General features: G+C 43.2%; 1 protein-coding gene across 4 annotated transcripts in view; it reads right to left on the reverse strand.

Moving 5' to 3' along the window:
• Nucleotides 1–1,184: 1,184 nt before the first annotated feature.
• The window catches only part of mrtfab (myocardin related transcription factor Ab), a 40,607-nt gene continuing 18,590 nt past the window's right edge, over nt 1,185–23,201 (reverse strand). For 3 of the 4 annotated variants that reach the window (XM_079261471.1, XM_079261473.1, XM_079261470.1), the window contains 16 exons: nt 18,254–18,319; nt 13,343–13,398; nt 12,947–13,022; nt 11,837–11,998; nt 10,186–10,349; nt 9,941–10,087; nt 9,673–9,741; nt 9,032–9,216; nt 8,490–8,661; nt 6,045–7,436; nt 5,746–5,952; nt 5,544–5,651; nt 4,645–4,785; nt 4,433–4,525; nt 2,727–2,787; nt 1,185–2,637 (listed from right to left, as the gene is read on the reverse strand). In XM_079261471.1, coding sequence (XP_079117597.1) covers nt 2,057–2,637; nt 2,727–2,787; nt 4,433–4,525; nt 4,645–4,785; nt 5,544–5,651; nt 5,746–5,952; nt 6,045–7,436; nt 8,490–8,661; nt 9,032–9,216; nt 9,673–9,741; nt 9,941–10,087; nt 10,186–10,349; nt 11,837–11,998; nt 12,947–13,022; nt 13,343–13,398; nt 18,254–18,319 — 3,680 coding nt within the window. In that variant the 3' untranslated portion in view covers nt 1,185–2,056. The remainder of the gene's footprint in view (nt 2,638–2,726; nt 2,788–4,432; nt 4,526–4,644; nt 4,786–5,543; nt 5,652–5,745; nt 5,953–6,044; nt 7,437–8,489; nt 8,662–9,031; nt 9,217–9,672; nt 9,742–9,940; nt 10,088–10,185; nt 10,350–11,836; nt 11,999–12,946; nt 13,023–13,342; nt 13,399–18,253; nt 18,320–23,201) is intronic. The other variant, XM_079261472.1, reaches the window with a different exon arrangement.

Consider the following 23,201-nt stretch of genomic DNA (forward strand, 5'->3'; position numbering starts at 1 on the left):
AAAGTGGTGGACAATTCATTCTAAATTCCTTAAAGGACCACCCTGTCACGGTTTCTTTCACTGCGATATGAAAGAAAAGACTTTAAAATGAGAAACTAAACAAGATGCCATCCATCCATTTTCCACACTACTAAGTCCAGTTCAGGGTCGCTGGGAAGCTGGAGCCTATCCCTGCAATCTGCAGACGGATTCTTCTGTAATGGAAACTAAGGCACCAGTGCACTCAGCAGGCTGGAGGCTGCAGGCGGTGGAGCCGCTGCTAACTGGAAGGTTGGTGGTTTTCATGGTAATGTTTTGTGCCCGGAGAAGCTGTCCGTGTTTTGCCACTGCTACGTTTCCATCAGTCTGCTCCCTGTGAAGCGTTTTGGATGCCTTCCTACGTAAATCTAATTATTTATGACTTGCTTTCATTCAGTATAAATGTTTTGTTTGTTTTAGGGGAAAATAAAACAGAAATTCAGAAGCACTGACAGGTTGGTTTTTATCAGGGTTTCACCACCTGTTTTAAGAAATTTCTTAAAGTGGAACTATTATGTGCATTTCAGGCTAATTTATTTTTATTTCTGAGACTAGAAGGGCTGGGATTGATGGAGTTGTCACAAATGGCTTTATTTACTTCAGACCGACCCTCTCCGTAGGCTGTCAGATCAGCCTGCGGACAAAACGAGTGGATTGAGACTCTTCCGCATTAAGCCCCGCCTCCCGCCACTGCACTACATCGGGAGCGCAACTGCTTTCGCCGTCATTGTAACATCTCATAAACAGAAGGATTAGGCTAATATCAACTCAATAAAAAAACAAACAAATGCAATGTCAACACATAGCATACAGCCCTACATGTATGAACCTGAATCAGACCCTGAAAACGAAGTGGAAAACAGCAACTCACAGCAACGAATGCAGCAGGATGTCTCTCTTTGGTAAACTCACCAGCCATCGTTGGAAATAACTTTATCCCACGTTTTCCACCCGCCTGATGTATTTGTACATGCCCTTGTTAACCAGTAGAAGGTAACCAATCACCGAACCTTATCCCCCGGGAAGTCACAAGGATTTCCAAGTAATCTTACAAAGTCCACCGTCAGATTACTTCCCTCTATTAAAATCAGACTCTTCCTTATTTTAAAATACTTATTTTTCTGTTGTTCAAATGGGAAAAAAACCAAACAAAAACAAGCATCCTCTGTGTTTTTATTTCATTTATTTTTTTCCCCCCAACAGTTTTCTTTAAAAAAGAAAAAAAAAACGACAGAGGTCAAGTGTTTTGTAAGCCCCACCCTCACCTCGATGTTCCCCAGCCAGCTAGCTCTGCTCTAAAGCAACCAGCAAAGAAAAATAGTCATATGGACAACTGATAATATACACCCCATATACAGCAATACATAGTGGTCTAGCATAATGTTACCAATAATACGCAGCCTCCAATGAGGCTTCAGATCAAACTGTTGCCACTGATATGATTCAACTCAACAGCAACTTACAACCTGTGACGGTCGTTTCTTTGACTAGTGTGGGTGGGGTTCAGGTTTCCAACAGCTGCCTTACTTTACTGTTAGCGGCTCAGCTGATCAACAAAACACTAAATCCAGCCGCCAACCTGAACGCCCCCCCTTTAAACCAATCAGATTTAGCATAAGTGCAAAGTTTAGGAGGCACTGACACGCACTGCAATCTCAGGAAGCCCCCCACCCCCCCCTCAGAGTGGGCGTCACCGACAGTCGCTCCTTATCTCGTATCTGTCAAGCAAACAGTTTACATAAACCAGGTCCGAACACAAGAAACAGGATTATTTATTTTTTAGCCTGGCTGTTAGCAGTCTGTTTGCCGTTTCCCCACCGAGCTGAAGTCCGTTCTGTGGATTTTACTTGTATGTTTCTTGCATATGGACGCCTCAGCTCGCGTGCAGGAACAGCCAGAGGAGGCCTGTGTGAAGGTGCGTGTTTCCATGTGCCAGTGACCCTTGCAGTGGTAGAGACAGCATAGAGAAGTATGTGCATGAAGTAAAGACGGAGCCTGTACACAGTGTGAGCGACCGCATGTCCGTCTGCAGCGCCGGCTACAGACACGACTCCCAGTGCAGCTGCAGGTCTGTGCTGTCCAGAAAGTCGGCCGAGAACACACTCGGCGGAGTGTGGGGCACCAGCGGGGCTAAACTCGTCCCTCCGTCCCTTTCGCTCGCAGCTCCTCCTCCCCTCCCCCCTCCGCGGCCTTCGCTCCCTCCGTTTGTGCTCCCCACCATTGAGATGTCCAGCCAGTCCATGCTGTCCAGCGTGGGGTCGCCAAAGTCCAGCCCCGTGGAGTGAGGGGAGAAGCCCAGGTCGGACGTGTCCATGGGGGAGGGAGGGTGGTCCAGGATGCTGGGTGTGCTCAGCATCTGGTTGTGGAGGTCATCGATCAGCGTCAGGCTGCCGTCGGGCTCCATGCCAAGCAGCGGGGCGCCTGTGGTGCTCTCCAGGAAGTCCTCCAGGCGACCGCTGCCTGTGCAGGACTCGGCTGTGGAAGGCTGGGGGGAGATGAGGGACTCTGTGGGGGTGGGAGGGGAGAGGTGGAGCGGGGACGGGGCAGCAGATGGAGAGGGTGGGTCAGAGTGGAGAGGGGCGAGGGACGGGTCTGGGTTGGCCTTGAAGCCGGGGATTTCTGAGGGAGGAAAGAAGCAGAAAATGCGTGTCAACACACACCGACAGCTGATCTCATGAGTTTCCTCTCCGAGTTTCAGAGTTTCTTACCGCCGCTCTTCAGCAGGATGTCGAACAGGTCATCCATCTGCTGGCTGTTCACGCCGTTCTCCTGTTAACAGAGACAAACCAGTCTTCAGCTCCACAAACAGCACAGTCAGCAGAAAACACAAAGTGTTTGTCGGAGAGGGGACACTTCGGCTAGGGTGGGAAAATCTAATAGAAAAATCTGGATTTTTTTCTTCACAATTTTAAAATCAGTTTTTTTTTGTTTAAAAAAATCTTTTTTTTTTTCAAAAAGAAAAAAAATCCTTTTTTGTCATTTTTATTGATTATTTTACTTGTCTTCTTGGGCATTATAGCAGCAGAATGATGGTCTGGCTGCTGTGTTGTTTTTTTTCCAGACTGAAATCAAGAAAAATGACCAAAAAAAGTTTTTTTGTTTTTAATCTACAAAAATCAGCAATATCGAATCAGCACCCCAAAAGACAGGAATGGAAACGGGACTGAAGCATATCATCACAGCCCTAACTTCGGCCCACATTAACTATAAAATACACGGTTACTCTTCGGTTCTTCTGGCTTCAGTCAAACAGTAAAGTTGCATGCATGTTGTTAAAGTCGCATCTGCAGAAGAAGAAACATGTAGCTCATGCTACTAAGACATGTTGTGTGACGTTGCAGAGAAAACAGATCAGCAAACATCCAGACTCACTTCAGATTTCACACGTTCAGAAACGTTAAAACACATGCAGCAAAAACCGCTTCAGAAACATGGATTCTTATGTGAGGAACCATGTTAGTTGTTTTCAAAGACTAAACCATCCAATCTGCAGCTTTCTTAGCTAAGACTTTATGGACTTTTCACCTGCAGACCATGAAGCTGCAGCCTGCCACGATTGTTTCCTACAGAAATATCAACACTTGAACTTTACAGCCAAAGCAGAAAACTGGTGAAGAGTTCAGTGTTCAAGACCAGTCAATCAGCCGTTATGAGATAAAAAAAAATAAACAAAAAACACACTGCAGTGGTGACTGAGTTACATCTAACAAGCAGCGCTGAGGTGTCAGAGTTTTAATAAGCACACGACTTCAGACTGATCTGACTGCTTGTGTTCAGTTGTTCGACAGTTGATCTTGTAATGGTTCCTGACTCCCTACTTAAACAAAAACACAGGTCCAGTGTCACCAATCCTTATCAAAAATAAAATCGGTTTTAACTCCAAACAGATCTGAAATCTATTTTATCCTGATGTCTGCTGTTATGCCCCTAAATCGCCTCTACGCAAATAGAAACAACAAAAATGATGTTAAATGATTCACTTAAAATATGTAAACAAGGCAGGAAGCCGTCCTCTGTGCATTCATCAGACCACAGAAGCAATGTGTTGCGGCTGCAGCGAGTTAACAGCTGACTGCCCACAGATTCATTATTTTCTTTCTGCAGATATAGAACACATGAACACAACCCATTAAAACCAGCCACAAGCAGCATTCTGGGAACTGGACAGAAACCAACTGAAGCAGAAGTAAATCAGACAGAAAAAGGGGAAAAACAACAAACTGTTAGTAAACTCTTTACAGTAAAGCAGCAGCAGCAGATGTGTCAAACATGCCAAAGCAACAATGGCTTCTCCGCTTGCCAGAGTTCAGCAATGTCACCACACAGCTCAGTGTGAACGGAGGGAGAGAAACGGCGTAAAAACAGAGCAACACTTCAACAGAGATGGGCAGAAAGGACTAGCTGGAGGACATACTTTGGAGCGCTGAGAAGGAAGGGAGGTGTTGGGTTTAGGAGAGGGAGGGGTGAACAGTGTGTGCCGGTCGTAAGGCGGACACACCTCCTCTCTCTGCCAGGATGAAGCGAAGAAGAGATGATATGAGAGGAAACAAGGAGAAGTAAGATGTTTACAACATGCGGAGAGATGACATGTTGATGGGAACCTTGGTTTAGAGGAGGGGCTCTTACCTTGAGGGATGACATTAAGTTGCTTTGGCTTTCAGTGTCGGACATGTCGTCGAAGAAAGGCTGCAGGTTGGGCGGCGCTGTGTGCGACAGGATGGGCTGAGGAACGCCGTTGGTATCCAGGTGCAGGCCTGCTTTCTGTCCCTAATGGAAAAGAAAGAAGCAACAGACTTAAATAAAAGGTTGCTGTATAATCAGTTTATAAAACTCATTCAGATCAGTTTGATGATTTTTAGCGCCTCTGCTGACACCTTGTGGTTCGATGACGGTACTGCAGGATATAAAATGTTTAAAATTCGGTGAAGCGGTCACTCTTCTCTGAACACGTTCCACTCTGCATGTTCTGCATGTGACACAGTCACTGAGTTGTGTGCAGGATTATTCACTAACAGCAGCTTGTTTTCTTTGTCTCTCATTTACATTTAACCTGATAGTTTATGGTGCTCCTGACACTTGATAGTGTAGTCCTCTGCAGGAGGAATAAGAATCTAAGATTGGCCTGTTTGTATCTATGTGTGTGAATATGTAGGTACATGCGTCTATATAGGCAAATGCGTATGGGTGTATATGCGTACGTTGATGCAAATGTCTGTTTTTTCCTTCTTTCTCTCTCTATCTCTCTCTACAAGGTGTTTTCTTTCTCTTTCCATTTATCTTTCTGTTGCTCCTATCCTCTCTGGTCTGGTCCAGCAGTAGAAACTCTGCATTACAATCACGCAAAATAAATAAAGAAATAAAATAAAATTTCAGAAAATCAAGGGGATCATCATACCAGTCATGCTCCCCTTGGCAAAGTAAATTTGCTCAGCAGAAAACAGCATCCAGACCATCATTCTGCTTGCTTAAATGCTGGACAAGACAAAACAAAACAAACAACAAAAAAAAACAAAAAAAAAGCGTACATGTTTTTGCTGAATCCTTTTTTCTGATTGGCTCACAGGCTCGGCCTCTGGCTGCTCCTTTGATTGGCTGTGGGTGCTGGGTAGCTTACTTGGAGTCGACTGCAACCTCTGAAAAGTGCAGACGAGTACAGAAGTCAGTGTTAAATATCTGGTGTTATTTTACAGCTTTTTGCCGTCCGCTGCGCTCCAACATTTCCTGCACCTGCAGCGTGATGCGTCCATTGGTTTTGGCCAATGAAGTCCCTCGGTTCTGTCCGTCTGCGCTGTGACTGGTCAGGGCAATCAGGTAGTGGTTGCCATTGCTGTCGGTGACCAGCGTGGGCGCGCCGTTCGCCTTCAAAAGGTCTAAAGAAATGGCTTGAGTGTGGAGTGGAGTGCCGTTCTGTTGGTTGACGATAACTGGAGTCACCTAGCAACAAACCAAGCACAGTTGTTTCCTCGTTAAACGGATGTTTGGGTTTTTCCGTTTAAATCAGCAGCGGACATCTCAGACTGCCTTACCTGTCGTGTGGCGGCTGCGGTCATCTGCTGCCTCTGCTGCAGCCTCTGCTGAACCTTCAGCTGCTTCCTCTGTTGGGTTTGGTTCGCCGCAGGCTTTTGGCTCATCGCTGTCTGGTTCTGGATCTGCACCTGAACCTGCTTCAGCTGGACTTGGTTCTTCTGCGGAGTCTGGGTTTGCTTCAGCTGGTTCTGCTGCACCAGCTTCTGCTGGGCCAGTTTCTGCTGGGCCTGGAGCTGCTTCTGTTGGGTCTGCTGTATGATGAGCTGCTGCAGCTGCTGCTGCTGCTGCTGCTGCTGCTGCTGGAGCAGGACTTGAGCCTCCTTCTTCTTCTGCTGCTGCTGCTGCGGTTGTTTCTGATGGTTCTGTCGTATCTCTGCCACTTTCTGCAGCTGCACCTGTTGCTGTTTCGGTTGTGGCTGTTGCTTCTGCTGTTCAGCTTGCTGGACCTGCAGTCGGTGAATCTGCTGCAGCCTCAGCAGAGTCTCCTGAGAGCACTGCATGGGCTTCTTGGCCTGGGCCTCCTCTGTTATTCCTTCCATCCTTTCCTCAAGCTCCACCTCATTCTTCACAGTCACAACGATGCCGTTGGGGAGTGTGGGCAGCTGAATGGCCGAGGCTTTTATTAAAGTCTGAAGTTTAACCTCTGGACAGGTTCTGCTCTTCTCGCTTCCTTCGCTCTTCACCACTATCCCACCCGCCACCTTGCCCTGCTCCAGCTGGGATCTCAGGGTCTCCACCAGTCTTTGCTTCTGCCTCAGCATCCTAGTTAGCTCCTCGATCTGTTTGTCCTTCTCCTGGAGCATCTGGTCTTTGTCCATAGAGGATGTATCCATGGAAACACCTGCCTGGGGCTCTGTAGGCTGTACAGATGCAGGGGAAGACCTGGAGAGGCTGCAGGAGCTCTGAATCTCCTCTTTGACCACAGAAAGTGGGGTGACGTTTGATGGGTGCTGAGGAGAGGGATGGAGAGTGAGCTGAGTGAGGGGAGAGCTCACCATCTCCCCGAACATGTCTCCGTTACAGCTCGTCTCGTCTGGACTCATCCCGGCTAAAGACCGCTCGGACGGCGTGGGCGACACCGGAGGGCTGGAGCTGGTGCTGCCAAATCGCATGACCCGCCCTGGGACTGCCTGAGCCAATGAGGACAGAGCTAGCTTAAAGCTGCCCTCTGCTGACTGCAGATCCGGGTTGGGCGTCGCGTTTGGAGAAGATGCGGTGGTGTTCGCAGCTGAAGTCACACCCTGCTGGCTGGACTGCGATATACCGTTCTTCAAAACCGTTGCGGCGCCGCCGTTTTGCTCTTGGTAGTTGCGAAGCCTCTCAATGAGGTCATTCTTGGTACCTGACACCGTCAGCCCGCGCAGTTTCAGTTCCTGTTTCAACTCAGCGACCTGGAGGATGGGAAACCAGTGGCATCATGAAGCAGACATTGACTCAAAATCAGAACTTAAACTCACAGAAACCAACCAGTTCAGCTAAACTTTAGTTAGCTGGTCTGTTTAACAGCAAACAAGGCGCTAACGCCGCTGCTTTGTGAGGATTTTTCAATGTTGGAGATTTGCTGTTGTTTGCAGAGCGAAGACTTAAATCTTCTGTCGGAGTGAGGAAATTGTAAATATATCACACTAAGATGAAGATAAACGATACGATTATTTAAATACTAATAACATTAAAGGCAGAGTATGTAAGATTTCAAGGCGATTCTTTCCACCTCCAGGTGGCAAACACCAGGTCGTGAGCAAAACCACAAAACTGCTACCTCCACAAACGACCACAGGTTGGCAGTAATGAGCAAAACTCACCCCTCACCCTTGCCAGCTCCAATGAGGGCAGGAATTGCTTGTGAGCTGTAGCTCAGAGCTGCTCTGCAATAAATGGGCTTATACTCCCCCCACTGGTGGAAAAAAAACTAGTTTTTTTTTTTACTGGTCAGAAAACATTCAAGAAGGGTCTTTGTCGTTAATTAAACTTGTAATTTAATAACGCATCAAATATGAACAGACTGGAATCTACATGTTTAAAAAACTATCTAATTATGATTGTAGTTATTTTTTTAGTTAATTTATTTTGAAAATATTGAAAATCTTACACACTCTCCCTTTAAGTCAGTTATTTATAGAAAAGTGAAATGTTCAAGTAGCCAAATGGTTTTTATTTTATATTTCACTTGAGAGACTGGGAAATGAACATTTTTGGTGTTCTATTGGAAAAACTCTCATGATTAACAAGTTTTTTTTTTTCTGTAAACAAAACTATTACCGGAAGTGAATCTTTGGAGAAAAAAAAAAGACCAGATCTCCATTAGCATTAATTAAAATCATTACTATTAATATCCAGTTTTTTAGGGACTATCTTTTGTGACACAACCTTCTTTAATAAATGTTTTTAAATGACACTGATGTGTTCAACAAGCACCATTTCTAGTGCTGAGGTGTTGAATTTACTTTGAATTCATCCAGGTTGGCGGGCAGAGTGGCTGGTTTGGCTCCTCCCACTGCAGTTTGGCTCTGACGGGCCACAGAGGTCTGACTTGAAGGGGCCGTGGTGGGTGTTGTGTGAGTGCTGCGGGACGGGGAGGGACCGGAGCTGGTTGTGGGAGGCTGCTCTGTTTGTGGCCTAAATGAAGACAGAACCAGTCAAATCAGCTTCCATTAGCTTTCTGACAAATCAGACGCAGCAATAAAAGCAGCTTCATGCAAATATAAACACACAGAAATATAAAATATATATTTGCAAACATTAACGTGCAAATTAGTGCCCATTTTATGTTTAATTTGCACCCAAAGTCACAAATGTGAAGGCGGTCATGCGGCGCCGAGGAGACACCTGACTTCTGCTTTTAGAGACACACACTGGAGTCTCACCCAAACAACCCGCTGAAGTGTCAAGAACAAAACCACAGAAGAAAAAAAAAAAAATGGGGGAGGACTTCGATTAGTCGCTCACACACACACACGTCACACTGCCAGCCATGATTGGCACTGACTTAGGAGGGGCGGGCAGGATGGTGTGGTAGTTGTAGTGCTGCTGCTGCTGGCTGAGAATCTGCAGCTGCAGGAAGAGCTGCTGCTGATGGAGCAGCTTGGCGTAAGACGAATCCATCTGAGGCGGGCGCTCCTTGTCCGCCTTCTGGTCTGGAGGGATGTACTGGTGGTACTTCAGCTTCTTCACCTTCAGAGTGAAGAAGAAAAAAAAAAATCACATCAGATCATTAAACTCTAATTTATGAAGACATTCAAACCGATTTATTTGTTTGTTAAAGTAGTTCCTGTTTAGAAAACAAGTATTTTCTGATCAGTTAAGTTCACTGTGGTTTCAGGAAACGGCATCTCTTCCTCTTTCAGGGGTTTTCCTTTTTTTTTTTAAATATGCTGTTTAATGTCATGACTAAATACTGATTACAGAGAATACTTTGTTCTACAGCTCTGAAGGAACAGACACCAAAACCACAAAGAGCCACTTTAATTCTGATGAGTCAGTTTCACAACTTGTCACTTTGCTCGTGAACCTTTTAAACTCATCATAAAAGATGTCTCAAGTCAACCTGACTGCTCTTTTAATGCTCGTTTTCTGTAAATCCCACCGTGTCAGAGTGGGCTGAAACCAGAACTAAAAGCCCTCGCTGACCTTGGGTTTGTTGTCCTTTGGTTTCTTGGGTCTCTGTGGGGGGCGGTCTGAACTCGTCTTAGCCTGAGACTGCATGAAGAAAAGCGTGAGAAATAAGGTTGGGGGAGGGACGGAGGTAGTAAGGAAATGAAGAGAAGAGGAAGAGTGAGCCAGTTATAGCTGCTCCACAAATAGAGATTAAGGTCACATTTAGTCGTAAGGCATCAAAAGCTGCAGGATGTTCAACTCAGAAAGCTCAGGGTGGGCCTTTCTGGAAGAGCCGGCGTACCTTGACCTGTCCAGTTGAGGGACGGGAGGACGCAGAGGTCAGCGCTGACACGTTAGTCATTTTTGGGAGTGGAGAGTCTGACCCGTTCAACAGGGTAGCAGGTGGTGGAGGAGGAGGCGGAGGTGGAGGAGGGGGCTGCGAAAGAAACTGAAAAGATGAAAAAAAAAAAAAAATCTATGTTGACCGGGTCTCTAAATCATCCTTATATCTTTAATTTATTTGACCATCGACACGGTCTGAAATACCTGCGTGGGAGAAATGTCGCCGTTCTGAGCGAGCACGTCGGAGGGAGACAGCTGAGTGACGTTGCTCAGAGGAGAGTCGTGATTGGTTAGTTGGTCCGGCGACAGAGCATCGCTGCTGTCTTCATCTAACGATGAGCTCTCCCCCCCGGCTCCCTTTGGGGAATCTGAGACAAACAGGAATTCTTTAAAAGACTGGAAACCAACATGAAACCTGTGCAGGCATCTCCACCCGCCAATCCCTCCAGTTTTACATCGTTTTTATGAAGGTTTATGTTCCAACGTTTCCAACAGTTGCACAGAAAGTTGTCATCATCTTTCCGCAAAAGCAAAAAATATCATTTATAATACTCCCAACAGAATGTAACCAATGCTGCAACTTATTGATCAGCAAGCACACATATAAAACAAGATCTTATACACAATCTTTCAGCATTTTCTGTTTGCATCCTTTAGATGTTCTCTGCAGAAAGACGTTGAAGACTTTTGTTCGTCTTCCAGCAAAGTTTTGCATGTGGCACAAAACAGTTCACCTCCACATTCGTGGACAACTCTGGGAAAGTATTTTAGGCTCTTTTAGGTCTTTATTAGAGAGCTGGTTGAGAGGAAAGCAGCATCTTGCAGCAACATATCTCAGGTTCGGATCTGAATGACGGCCAGCTGCTTCGAGGAGCCGTAGCTCCTGTATGAGAGGCGGATGCTCAGTCGATCGAGTTTAGCGCTTCTCCAAACACTGAGGAAAGTGTTATATTATATTTGCAGCGTTTTTAGATGGCAGATGTTACACAGTTGTCTCTCACACGCATTAATAATCAGAAACAAGCAAGCAGCATTATGACGTTTGTGTCTTAGGTAATGTGGAGGAGAGCTGAGATCTGTGGGCGCTGCGTTCAAGCTGCGGAGACTGGACTGAATTGCAAAGACAAGCAGGGATTGGCTGAATATGTTTTAATGCTTTGCTGTAGCAAATTCTTGGCGGGACTGGCTAACTGGTTCAGAGTAAAAATGTCTCCTGTATTATGTGTAACAGTCAAAAAGTGCGATGAAGCAACAACCAGTGACTAATCTTTAAGAAGTGATGCAACACAGTGTTCTGCATCTCCTCTTACAAAACAAGCCTGTGTCTAAACCAAACTGCTGCCTGATATCTGTAACAGAGATGTGTTGTTTGTTTGTTTACAATGGTAACATATCCTCTAGGATGATGGATCCTGTAGTGGGTGTGTTTAAACGCTCAGCTGTGTGTTAATACCTGGATGTTGTTGTTCAGGTGCAACATAAATAAAAATTAAATGTGGTGCAACTGCAAGCACATTAGTACAAAAGCAACAGGCTTTAACTTCAGTGTAGGCGTGCTGGAGCTAATGATCCGTTCAGCCTGCGCAACGTTTTGTGCATCTGAACCTGAAAGTGTTGCTAAATGTTGTGCAAGTGTGTGCACATGTTTTTTCCATGTGTATCAACATGCTTGCTTGAACGTTGCGTATATACTTCTCCACTTTAGGTCTCTTTAAACAACTTACTTGGAGGAATAAGGCTTTCTTGACTGGGGTTTGTTAAGCGCTGCAAGAGTTTGGTAGCAGCTTTCCGTGCAGGAGAAGATGAGTTTAAGACTAATATTAATGCAAAAGTCGGTGCTGATGCGAGTTGTTACCTAGTAGCGAGTGCTGCAGAGGGCAGCTGACAGACAGGATGTTCTTGTGGACCAGTTCGATGGGACCCGGCCTGTGTGAGATCTTGTCATTGAGGTCGTCGGCCAGTCGCGCTCGCTTCAGCTGCAGCTGCTTGGCCTGCAGAGACGGCTCTGCCGACGTCTCTGAGAAGGACACAGCAGAGAAAATGAATCCACGAACTGATTGGTTTAGATCTTCCGCTAAATAAAACAAGATCCCCGTCAGTTAAGTGGGTTTGCGCTTAGTGGAAGAGTCACAAGAGACTTTTTATTTTACATTTTGACTGCTGAGGTAATGGTCAAAATATAGTTGTAGGAAGTCGGCTCTCTGAAGATCACAGATATTGAACTCAGTGTCTCTTTTTCAACTTCCTCCATTTGAATTCACACTGGTTAAAAGCCAAACAACAAGCAAAGGAGCTGGATCAAACTGATAACGTATGTGACATTTGTCATTTGATTTGCAGCATCACACACATTCACACACACTCCCAATTCATCAGATCTGTCACATCAAATATGATGCATTTGATTGATCCAACTATTGTGGTTAACATGACTGGTTGATGAAAGAACGAGAGAATTATCCGACCGTATTATAGATTTAACCACTTTAAATGTAATTCCATGTTGGCAAGACTGGAGCAGCACGTTAAAAAGAAGGTCACCTAGTTTCAGGATCCAACCCTGCATTTGCTACAAAGTCCTCGATGCTCAGAATGATCCTGGTAAATGTCGTCTGTATTTCTCGTGACTTCGAGCAGTCAAACTGCTTTCAGAAAGTGTTTGACAGATGTGAGAAATATCTGACAAAACAGGAAGAAAAAAACCCGGCCTGACATGTTGCAACAGGTCCTAAAAAGCATCTAACTAATTCAAAACTAAAATTTGATGCATGCGGATAAATCCGCCAGGTAGATCCATCCAACACGCTACGCTCCTGTGTGACTCTGGCAACACTGCATTACGTTTATCACGAGAAACTGGTTCGGTTTTGCTTTTGTTCATGACAGAAGACATTTTCTGACAGTACTAAAAAAAAAAAAAATGCTTTGTAGTTTTAAAGCACATTATCACTTGGCGGATACTGACCCTCCAGAATGTGCATCCTGACCAGCTCAGAGCGCTCCGGACGACTCCGGATCTTCCTCTTCAGGTAGTCCTCGGTCTGGGGTGGAAGCCCAAAAACACACACAGGGGTTATGAGACAAAAAGGAAAAAGTAAATACAAGATACAACTTAAAATCTGGAGATAAAAAAAGTCTGGATAATGCAGGAAAGACGAGTTGTTTCCACTCGTTTAACAGAAGTCTCCTGTTCTGTGACAACACTGTGGCTTCCTGGAGGTTACATGTTTGCAGCTAAACTTCCATGGACCTCCACACACCCAGAGTTTGATTTATTACAATCCAGCATCTACATGTGGCTTCATATCATTTGGTTGTCAGCAGGAAACACTTGAGAATTTTTACGACACAGAAAACTCACCCGTGCTCGCTCCAGACTCTTCCGCTGTTCGTGAAAAGCTGCAGGACTCTTCAGGGCTGCGTTGAGAGGAATAAAAACATCAGCATTACTCCTTTCACTAAGCGACTAAGTGAGAAGAGATGCAGATAGAGTGCAGGGGAGACTTGAAGCAGAAGTGGCCACTGGGAGAGAAGGTCAGAAATGCTTTTATAACCACAAAGTCTCACAGCATCTTAGAAGGCTGACGGGTTCCAGTCACATAATTGTTACTGCAAATGAAACAGCAGCAAAACCGCCTTATATAGGACACATAGTGCATATTCATGTAGCTTATGAGGAGGAATAAGAGCAGAATTTTGATAATACGCTTTCCAAAACCTTTATTTACTAATTTCATTAAACCAACTAAAGCTACATTGTGACATTTGTCATAATTTAAGCTTACCAGAAAAGAACCAGTCTACTTTAGGACATTATTTTGAACGTACATTTGTGCTGGAGTTTAAATTTAAAAGAGGCCAATAACATGCTGCTGCTCTCACAAAGTAAATCTACACTCATCACATAAATGGAGCCATTGTCAGTGCAAGGAATAACCCAGCAGGGAGTTTTGTAACCACAGCATTTTTTTTTACTAAGACACTGAAAATCTTTGGACAGTTTTCTAGTGAGACTGTCCTCAGAGTTCAGTAGAGCTAAGCAGACAAAAGAGATTCGCTCCATTTGCGGAAGGATGGCAGAAGGACAGCAGCCGTTATGATGACGCAAAAGAGCAATCATTGGATTGGTCAAAAGCTGCTGAAAATCTTGCCAAGGGTGTGAGTGTGGACAGCGTGAGTACAGCAAATGCCTGGGTGGAGGGGGTCAGAGGCGTTCCTCATGACACAACCCCTGATGTTCAAGACCTACATACCAGCTGTGATGTAACCAACGGTCAACAAGACGAAAAACACAGCAAAGACTAAATGATCCCAGATCATCACTTTTTCTTGCATAGAAACTGTTTACCAGAACCAGTTCATCACAACTTATACAAACTGTCAGCCTGTCTTGCAGACATGACCTTTAACTTTATACGCTGTTGCTTAAAATGAACATGCCGATGACCTTTTAACTTCACAAACAGGTTTGTTTTAATTAAATGTCTGCACAATTCATCTTGATGACTTACTGAACTAGAAAATCCATCAGAGAACACAGACTTCTGCCAAGGATTTCATTTCCACTTATATTTTCATGTAGGTCAAAGACACCAGTCTTACCTTTTTATTATCTGTTACTCAACTTAAAACTGGATTCACCATATTATTATATTCTCTACAAGAAGTTTAACCCACCTATTCTATGTTTTCTATGTTATTATGACTTTTCATATTAATGTTATGCAGTTTCTCTATCTCAGAGTGATCAAGAATCCTTTTAAAAATGCTTGTGTTCGCAATTTTTTTCCAGATCTTTTCCAAAATTTAACTGAATCCAAGTTTGACCAAGACTCTTTCTCAGAAAAATGATAAATAAAAATAAATAAAAATCCACCCAGCTGTTTTAGCGTAAAGTTGCAGACATAAAAAAACAAAGATAAACAGGACAGACAGATAAACACAAGCAAAAACATCACTTCCTTGGTGGAGGTAATTTATAAAAACTCTCCATGCTGGTTTTAGCATGATGCTCCTGAAGCACCCTGATGGTTCGACAACCTCAGTCTAATGAGGAAAAACCTGAAACCTGGAAATAACCTGAACATGTACAGGAACTGAAAAGTCAGCATATGCATTCATGTAGAGAAAAATGATCTGATAGTCTTTGTGTGGTTTCTTTTTATTAGAAGTCCACCTCCCCAATGTCGACATTACGATCTTTAGAGAACAGACTCTAGTTAAAGTTATCAGCTGACCTCAAGGCACTGCGCTATTGTTTTTGTTTGTTTCCTCAGATATCTGCAGGAAACATTTCAGGCATTTGTGTCTCCCACTTTGCATTAACAATCTTCTGTACATTTCCACGGAGAATTTGTGCATTTTGATGGCTTTAACTGAGGGGACAGAGGGTGGAAACTTACACACTTACACCACCTTCAGCTGTAAAAACCAGTGTGAAGACTTCATACCACAACAGGAACTGACCGTCTTCAGTTCCAATCCTAAAGCAAGTCTTCTATCTCGGTGCAAACACAGCTCCAAAACATATGGTGATGTAATAAACCATTACTCTGAAAACAACCTCATTCTCTGCTTACTTGTCAAATTTGTTTCAAAATAAAAACAAACACTATATTTTTGGCGATATGGTTGAAAATCGGCTGCTTTTTAACATTAACAAGTGCTGGTCAGGTAAAGTGAGCCATGTGGGGACACGTTTCACTTCTCTGAAGATAACAGAACACTAAAATATAATATAGAGATAAGGTGATAATAAAAAAAACAACGGTTGCAGCGTAACTGATATGAAAGCTTTTACAACACTTGCAAAGGTTTGATCTGTTTGATACTGACTGCATGATGAATAACCTCAACAGGCAGCACACAAGTCATATGTTTAAATCATCCTTTCATGCATCGTGGCTATATAGTGGACATCTATTTACAAGCCTTTTTTCTTGCATGTTCATGAATGAAAATGGTATTTTTTATAAATAAACCACTTCAGTGGATGTTAGAGAGTCGTCCAATACGTTTCCACTCTCTGGAGAATAAATAAATATATGATATGATTGAACATAATGTAATTACACAAGTTTGCTTTTGCAATAAATATGAAAATAAAATGATACTGCTGTATTTTATAGAGGATTTACATCATATAATTATGTTTATATAATATTTTATAAATATTTTTAAAGTACATTGAAATAAATCACATGATAAATTCTAAATATCACCAATAAACAAAAAAAAGTATAATTGCATAAGTAGCGGTAAAATACTGAGATTTTCCTCAGAAACTGCTGAGTCATAAAAAGATTTAGATCCTCTGCAGTTTATGTAAAACTTCAAACATCATCTTTGTTTCAAGTTTTAACCCTTAGATGGTCTGTGATCATAAAACACTAGATCACCTGCCGTCAACGTCACTAAAAAAAGAGATTTAAGACTCTCACAGTTTTTCTTGATTGACCATGTAAAACCAGAGGTGTGATAGTTTTCCATAACTATATTCAAGAGTATAAGTGGGATAAGATGGGCGAGTGTTACATTTCTTTAATATATTATTATTCTGTCATCTGAGCACAGAAAAAAAGTGACTGAATCAGCTGATAATTTCATTTTCCAACATGTAAAACAATAATGATCAGATAACATCGTTGAAGTTGTTCTACCGTACCAGACATGTACAGTAAACATATTTATGCAGTGTATAAAGTGCAAATTCAAGAGTATTTCATGACTAAAGCTGGCTGGAGCTCTGAGATAAGGGATCCATTGTAAATAAATGTCTTATTTCTCTTTGTGTCATATTTTCTGCTCACTGTAACGCAGCCGGACGGTGAAATATACCGCCGGTACATACTGATCCCGTTGCAGCAGCGGCCTGGCAGGAGGAGGACACACAAGAGATTTACTGTAACTACTAAATGACTGAATGTGAGACTTCATGTTGTCGACTAAAACAAGCCCTGGATCTCCTCCAACGGTGTATTCTTTTCCCCTTAGCTCATTTTTAAGAGAACTGAACCAGACTGGTGACATTTGGCCCTTTTTAGTGTACTAGCTAGTGCCAGCTACTTCCCTGCTGGTTGGATAGTAGCATCATGTCTAAAAAATTCATCCTGGAGATTGTTCTAGTGCCACAGAAAACATGGATTTACATTTAGCTGTTTTCTCCTCTTTACCTCACTATGTTTTCACATATTTAAAACTATAAATTAAGCAACCGCTCTGTAAGAAAAACTAGAAAACTGACTATATTTCTATTGAAACGTTAGCTCTGTCTTATTGGGTTGTAATTAAGGCTTAATTAATTATATTTATGCTGTTACGCAATCTGTATCTTTTACTGTTGAGTTAGAAAAAGCTGCAACCAATCAGAGCAATGTGCTGCTTAGCGTAAAAATAAAAACTTGTTGAAAATGTTATTGTTTGCCTTGATCAAGGATGAGTCACTACTCCCTGATTCACAGTGTATTACATTAACTTTATGTGGGTAAAACACAACAAAGACACATATTAAAGAGACTAAATTTGATCCTCCAATACAAGCCTGCTACAAATACTGTCTCCTAACCTTCAGTGGATTTGTCAGCCACCCTCGTGGATACTGTACATGATGGCTGCTATTGTTCTTACAAAAGGAAAAAAAAATGCCTGGCTCTTTACTTTCTGTGCTGAAATGGGAAAACTTGAAAAAAATGTATATCTGCTTCTTGCAAAGTGCGGAACTCTTGAAACAGGAAGTGGATAGAAGATGAAGAGGAAGCTGCCCTATTTGATAACACAAAGTGGTGCAAAGACGCAGCTAAATATGACACATGCAGGATTCACACTCATACTGATAATGCAGACAAATGCAGGCATATTCAGCAGAACACAATCTTCACAATCCTATGATGCCTTAAAATACCAGAGCAGACAGTTTGACTCCAGCGCAGATACTTGGATGTGTGAAGGCACAACACGCTGTTAACGTGTACATGTTAGTGCAGCAGAGTCTGATGTGCACAACAATGATGGAGTATGGAAAGGGTTAACACTATGACCTCAGACACACTGCAAGAGTTGTCTGTAACCTCATAATTCTAAAACTATCCATATATATTTATCAAAAATAGACTTTTGGGACCAAATGTGTCCACTTGTAGCATTTTGAGCTTTACTGGCTGCAAATAAAGCTTGTATGCCACATATGTGTCTGCAGAATGAGATCATCTGAAGTCAGAAAAAAATAAAAATATATGCTGTGATTTTTTTTTTTTAAAAAAAGCATAAAACTTACGTGGCATGATCCCTTGACTGACGAGCTCCTCTCGCGTGCGTCTCTGCTGAAGCTTGAGCTGGAGGACTGCATGGGGACATCGGGGGTGAGGAGAGAGACGAGGCAAGACAAAGTCAGAGAGGTCCCGTGAGAGCAACAATCTGCAGGGATGGAGCTCTGAGGCTCAAGATCAGCAGCTTATCTGCTACATTTAGGTAAAAGAAGCACAGCGGAGAAACATGTATGCATTCTGACTGACATGGAAAGAACCTGCACTCACTCTCAGACAGTTCAAACTTTTTTTTCCCTCTCCTCTAAGTCACATCATAGGCGGGTACAAAGTGGGTGTGGACAGACTACGATACACTTCCTGTTTCTGGGTCCCCCCCCTCTCAGGCGGCCACAGATGTGTGTGGAAAAAACAGAAGTCATTCATCAAAGAGTCTGTAAGAAGCAACTGCAGCCAGACAGATGAGAGAAACTAGGGGGGAAAACAGTGGTGACATCATGAACTTTAATACAAGACTAACATCAATCAGAAAACGCATAAAGAAATGTAAAAAAAAAAAAAAAAAGAGGGGGAGAGAAAGAGCATATGGGCCGATTGCGCCTTCATTTTCAAAACAGGAAGCACTTGTTACATAACCCCGAGGCCAGGAGAGAGTTTGACAGAAAACAATGTTTGGCAATAAGAGTTCGACCACGTTTGACCTTTCTGTGAGCACAGCGTACCTTTACTACTCGTCACGGTACCTCGAAAGACAAGCTAACCGCGCAAATTAGCCTCGACAGGCTAGCGGCCTGTCTCATCACCGCATCAGCAGACTGGTAAACTGGAGCATTTGCAGTGACTTAAAAGCTATTTAAACATGGAGTTTCTGCTAAATGATGCCAGTGCACACAACACTTTCCTCACAACACACTGACAATTAAAGGACGTTATCAGGACTCTTCATTCAACCAAACAAATAAACACATCGCAGACTGAGGGGAAATGCTGTGAGAAGCAGCAGGACTGTCTCTACTGTTGCTTCGATGTGGTATGCGTTTTTTTTTTTTTTCTTTTTTCTAAGTTGCTGAGTAACTGATACTGGTCTATACTTCCACTGTGCTTCTTGGCAAGCGCTGGTTTCTATTTTAAAACTGAAGTGACATACACTTTACTGTCTATCTATGTTTTTGCTCATTTAATTAAATAGAATCGGGAGGAACGAGTACGCCGATGCAGAAATACAACACCGATCAAAATAAACAGTCAGATGAAGCTCTCGTTTCTATGTGCACCAGTTGTCCTTGCTGAAGGAGCGTCTGTGTGTGTGTGTGTGTGTGTGTGTGTGTGTGTGTGTGTGTGTGCGTGTGTGTGTGTGTGTGTGTGTGTGTGTGTGTGTGTGTGTGTGTGTGTGTGTGTGTGTGTGTGCGTGCAGTATGTAAAGTGGAACACACCGCTGAAGATTCCCAAGCATTTCTGGCCGGCGTTATGTCTGCTACTTTGAGGACAAGCAGCACCTGTTCCTTCCCACTTCCAAAGTGACATCATTGGTGCTAGCATGCAAGCTAAACCATTAGCTGTTGCTGTGTTAGCCGGCGGCTATGACAAACAATTCAGGTCGGGACGGCAACGGTACAAGTTCTCTGGCTTTTAAATCTCGTCGGCAATCCCAGCACCCCATTTCAGCATCAGGTTTCATTCATTAAAGCTGTAGATGCTAATCTGGAAGGTTTAAACAACGCCAAGATCATGAATATATTCCAAGAGTACTTTTCCCATGGTGCTACACACATACACAAATAAAAACACATGGGACCTCAGACATTTACTGGCCATGCCACTCGGAATAAGATGCTCCAGCAGTCGCCACTTCCAGGGAAAAGGTTTATTCTGGGAAAGAGAATCTTACACTTTCTATGCTTGCCTCACAACTTCAGACCTCCCTCCAGTCTCTCCAGTTAACCTTTCTATCCTCTCCTGAGCTCTCCTCCTTGTTCGCCTTCTTTACTCCACATGTCTGACGGTGAGAAAACTGGGAAGTCTGAACGCAGTCTGTTCAGTACAGATGCAACAGTTTTAAAGACCGACTATGATGAGAAAGTAACGCTGCAGAAGATACAGTGACACTTCTCTGATGGAGCCGAGTGGGAAAACTACAGGAGCGTTGAAATACAAGCAGGCAGGGCAAATCATCAGACAGTAAACTATAACAACTATAAATAGCTGACCAACAGTAAAAGAAAAATCAAAGACAAAATACTTGTGGAGGCTGTGAACCTTTTGTCCTTGAATCCCTCGCAGGCACGTCGGGAACTATTCATTTTCAGCATTTAACTTAAACAGCGCAAAAACTTCTGAACCCGACATCCTCATCATAATTCATCACACAGTCTTAGAAACTCAAGTCACATAAACACATTAAACTTGTCAATAAATAATGTCTTCGGCTTTCGACACATTCTGGGGCTGAAATCAGGATTGAGGGCCGTTTTGGTTCATTTGTCAAACACAAGGTAATTTTACTGGGATACTAGGCCACGGCCAAAGCCTGCCTCTGTGGTCTTAAAAGCAAGCTTGAAGAAAAACAGAGCGAGACGCAAGACGACAGCAGAGATAGCTGCATGAATAGACTTTAGATGAAGCAAAGGAAATGTCTGTGAAACTACAGTCTATCAGCTTCCTCAAACGCTGACATCTTCACTTGCAAGACGCAACGTAAGTGGTGAGAGCTTCTCCCTCTTAGGTACCAATGAACTCATCATTTAAGGCATTTTCAGGGTTTAAACCAAGCGGCCACCTCCGGTGGTTAAAAGTGAACCCTATGCGGAAGTGCATAAAATTGCAGTTCCCCCTTCATCCACTCGGGGCTCCAAAACAGAGCAAATTTTGGTACCTGGTACCTGTCCATCTTTTTGATGGACAGGTACCAATCTCCCGCTTCAAGTAATAAGAACGTAGAACAACCGCGGTTTTTAGCCGGTTAACAACGTGACTTAGCTTTAGCCCGCTTACCTCCGTTAGCTGGTTAGATCCCGTTATCTCATGGTTAGCTCGGTTAGCTTTTAGCTACAGAAAGCTCGGAGTTCGCTTGATGTCAATCATTCGCTATGATGCTCACGGCTGCCCTCTCAGCTCCACCTCTTTGCCCATATTTGTATTTTCCAGGTGAGACGACGCACATGATGCTGCCAACATGGCGACGGTAGGAACCGCCCACCGAGCTTCAATTCAGCTCTTCAGAAACCTATGGGTGACGTCACAGAGGCTCCGTCCATCTCTATATACAGTCTATGGTTTAAACACAACCAACCTGTGGCAATAAAACTGCAGAGATGTCGGCAATAACTAGGAGGAAAGAAGAGATGATGGATTAAAGTGTAGCAGTAGAGAACTATTGGAGATGAAGGGGGGCAGTGAGGGAAAGCCTGGATACTGGTGGACAACTGGGCTAATCCTGCTGCCCTCATGTGCCAGTAGATCTGATTAAACTTGTCTTAGTTTGCCACTGTCCCTAAACACCCCTGGCATGACACTGCTAAGCCAAAGCAGCCACAGCAGAACACATAGCGGTAGGATGGATGCGAAGGTGGACGTAAAGTCTCTCCCGACTGAACTCTCCGACTCTTTTGATCCGCTGTGACACCTGGAACCGGCGCTGGAAAGATGCCGTCGTGCATGAGCTCATCGTTTGAAGACTTTTGATTGCATCTGCTGAACAGTGCAACGAATGCAGCGCCTGACCAAAGCGAATGTTCCACACATCGGTGAGAGTGGAAACAAGTTAGAGGGCAGGAACAATACAAGGTTAAGGTCGTTCACACCGTGGAATGACTCCCACTGCGTCACAGTTGCTGCACCAAGCCAGATGACAACAGGAGGAAGCGGAGCGAATACTAATTGTCTTTAAGTTCAAGGAATGCAGGTGAAATGTCCAAAGATGACTGCTTTTCTCCTTTCCTGCAGCACATGCACAGGACACAGGAAGCAGTTGGACCTCAGGCACGTCTAACATGTCAGTTGGCGTCTTTTTAATACATTTATTCCTCTTTTCTCTACGCTCCTCCATCTTCAACCTCTAACTTCACAGAAATGCTTTGCGTCATTTGTAAGCTATCATCTGCGACTCTGGCCCGTAATGCTGCTTTATAAACAAACTGCTGCACTGACCCAGACCATACCAAATTAGGCTATATTACCAGTTTATTAGGAAAGGTCAGTGTTGACTCCCTAAATGTGGTTCTCTTTTGAACCAGATAACAGAAAACCACATTTAGATGTAGAAAAGCAAATGAAACACTCAATCAGTAACGTCTAACGCAGATGAAAATGACATTTTATAAATATTAGGTAGCATCGGTATCTCTGATATAATACAGATCAATCCTGGGGAGACTATTTCCACCAGCAATGCTGCAGAGTGAAGAATTTCTCTTAAAATTAATTAATCACTTTTATTATGAGCATTCATACAGATTGTGAGTGTTTAACAAATAAATTTCTGAGCATTTTTTTTTTTATTTTGCACCTTTTAAGGTTAAGCTTAAATCTCAGGAACTTGGTGTATTTTAGCCAATTTAAAGCTTTTTAGGAGCCCATTAAACTGAAGACTAAATGTTACTCTTAAAACTAGTTTATTTATTTTGTTTCTGCTAATTAGTTTTATTTAACAATTTTATTATGTGCTGTGTTTTATGTGTGATAAGTAAAATACATTTCTACAATCAGGCCTCTATTTTCTACGTCTTGATGCTTAAACATACACAAGACTGATGCCAGACAGCTAATATTCCAAAACAAACACAGCTTTATATGATAAACACAAAAAATATGAACAGGAATAACGCTAACAATAAAAGTGTTTGCAAATAACGCACATTTAATAACACAAAACATACGTAATCACTTGAGATTTGCTTGACTTGCATTACGACGTTTTATGGAGAGTGATGCTAACGGCTAACTGTGAGACGGTTTAAAGCT

This window comes from Telmatherina bonti, assembly GCF_933228915.1.
Source record: "Telmatherina bonti genome assembly, chromosome: 21".
Classification (NCBI taxonomy): domain Eukaryota; kingdom Metazoa; phylum Chordata; class Actinopteri; order Atheriniformes; family Telmatherinidae; genus Telmatherina; species Telmatherina bonti.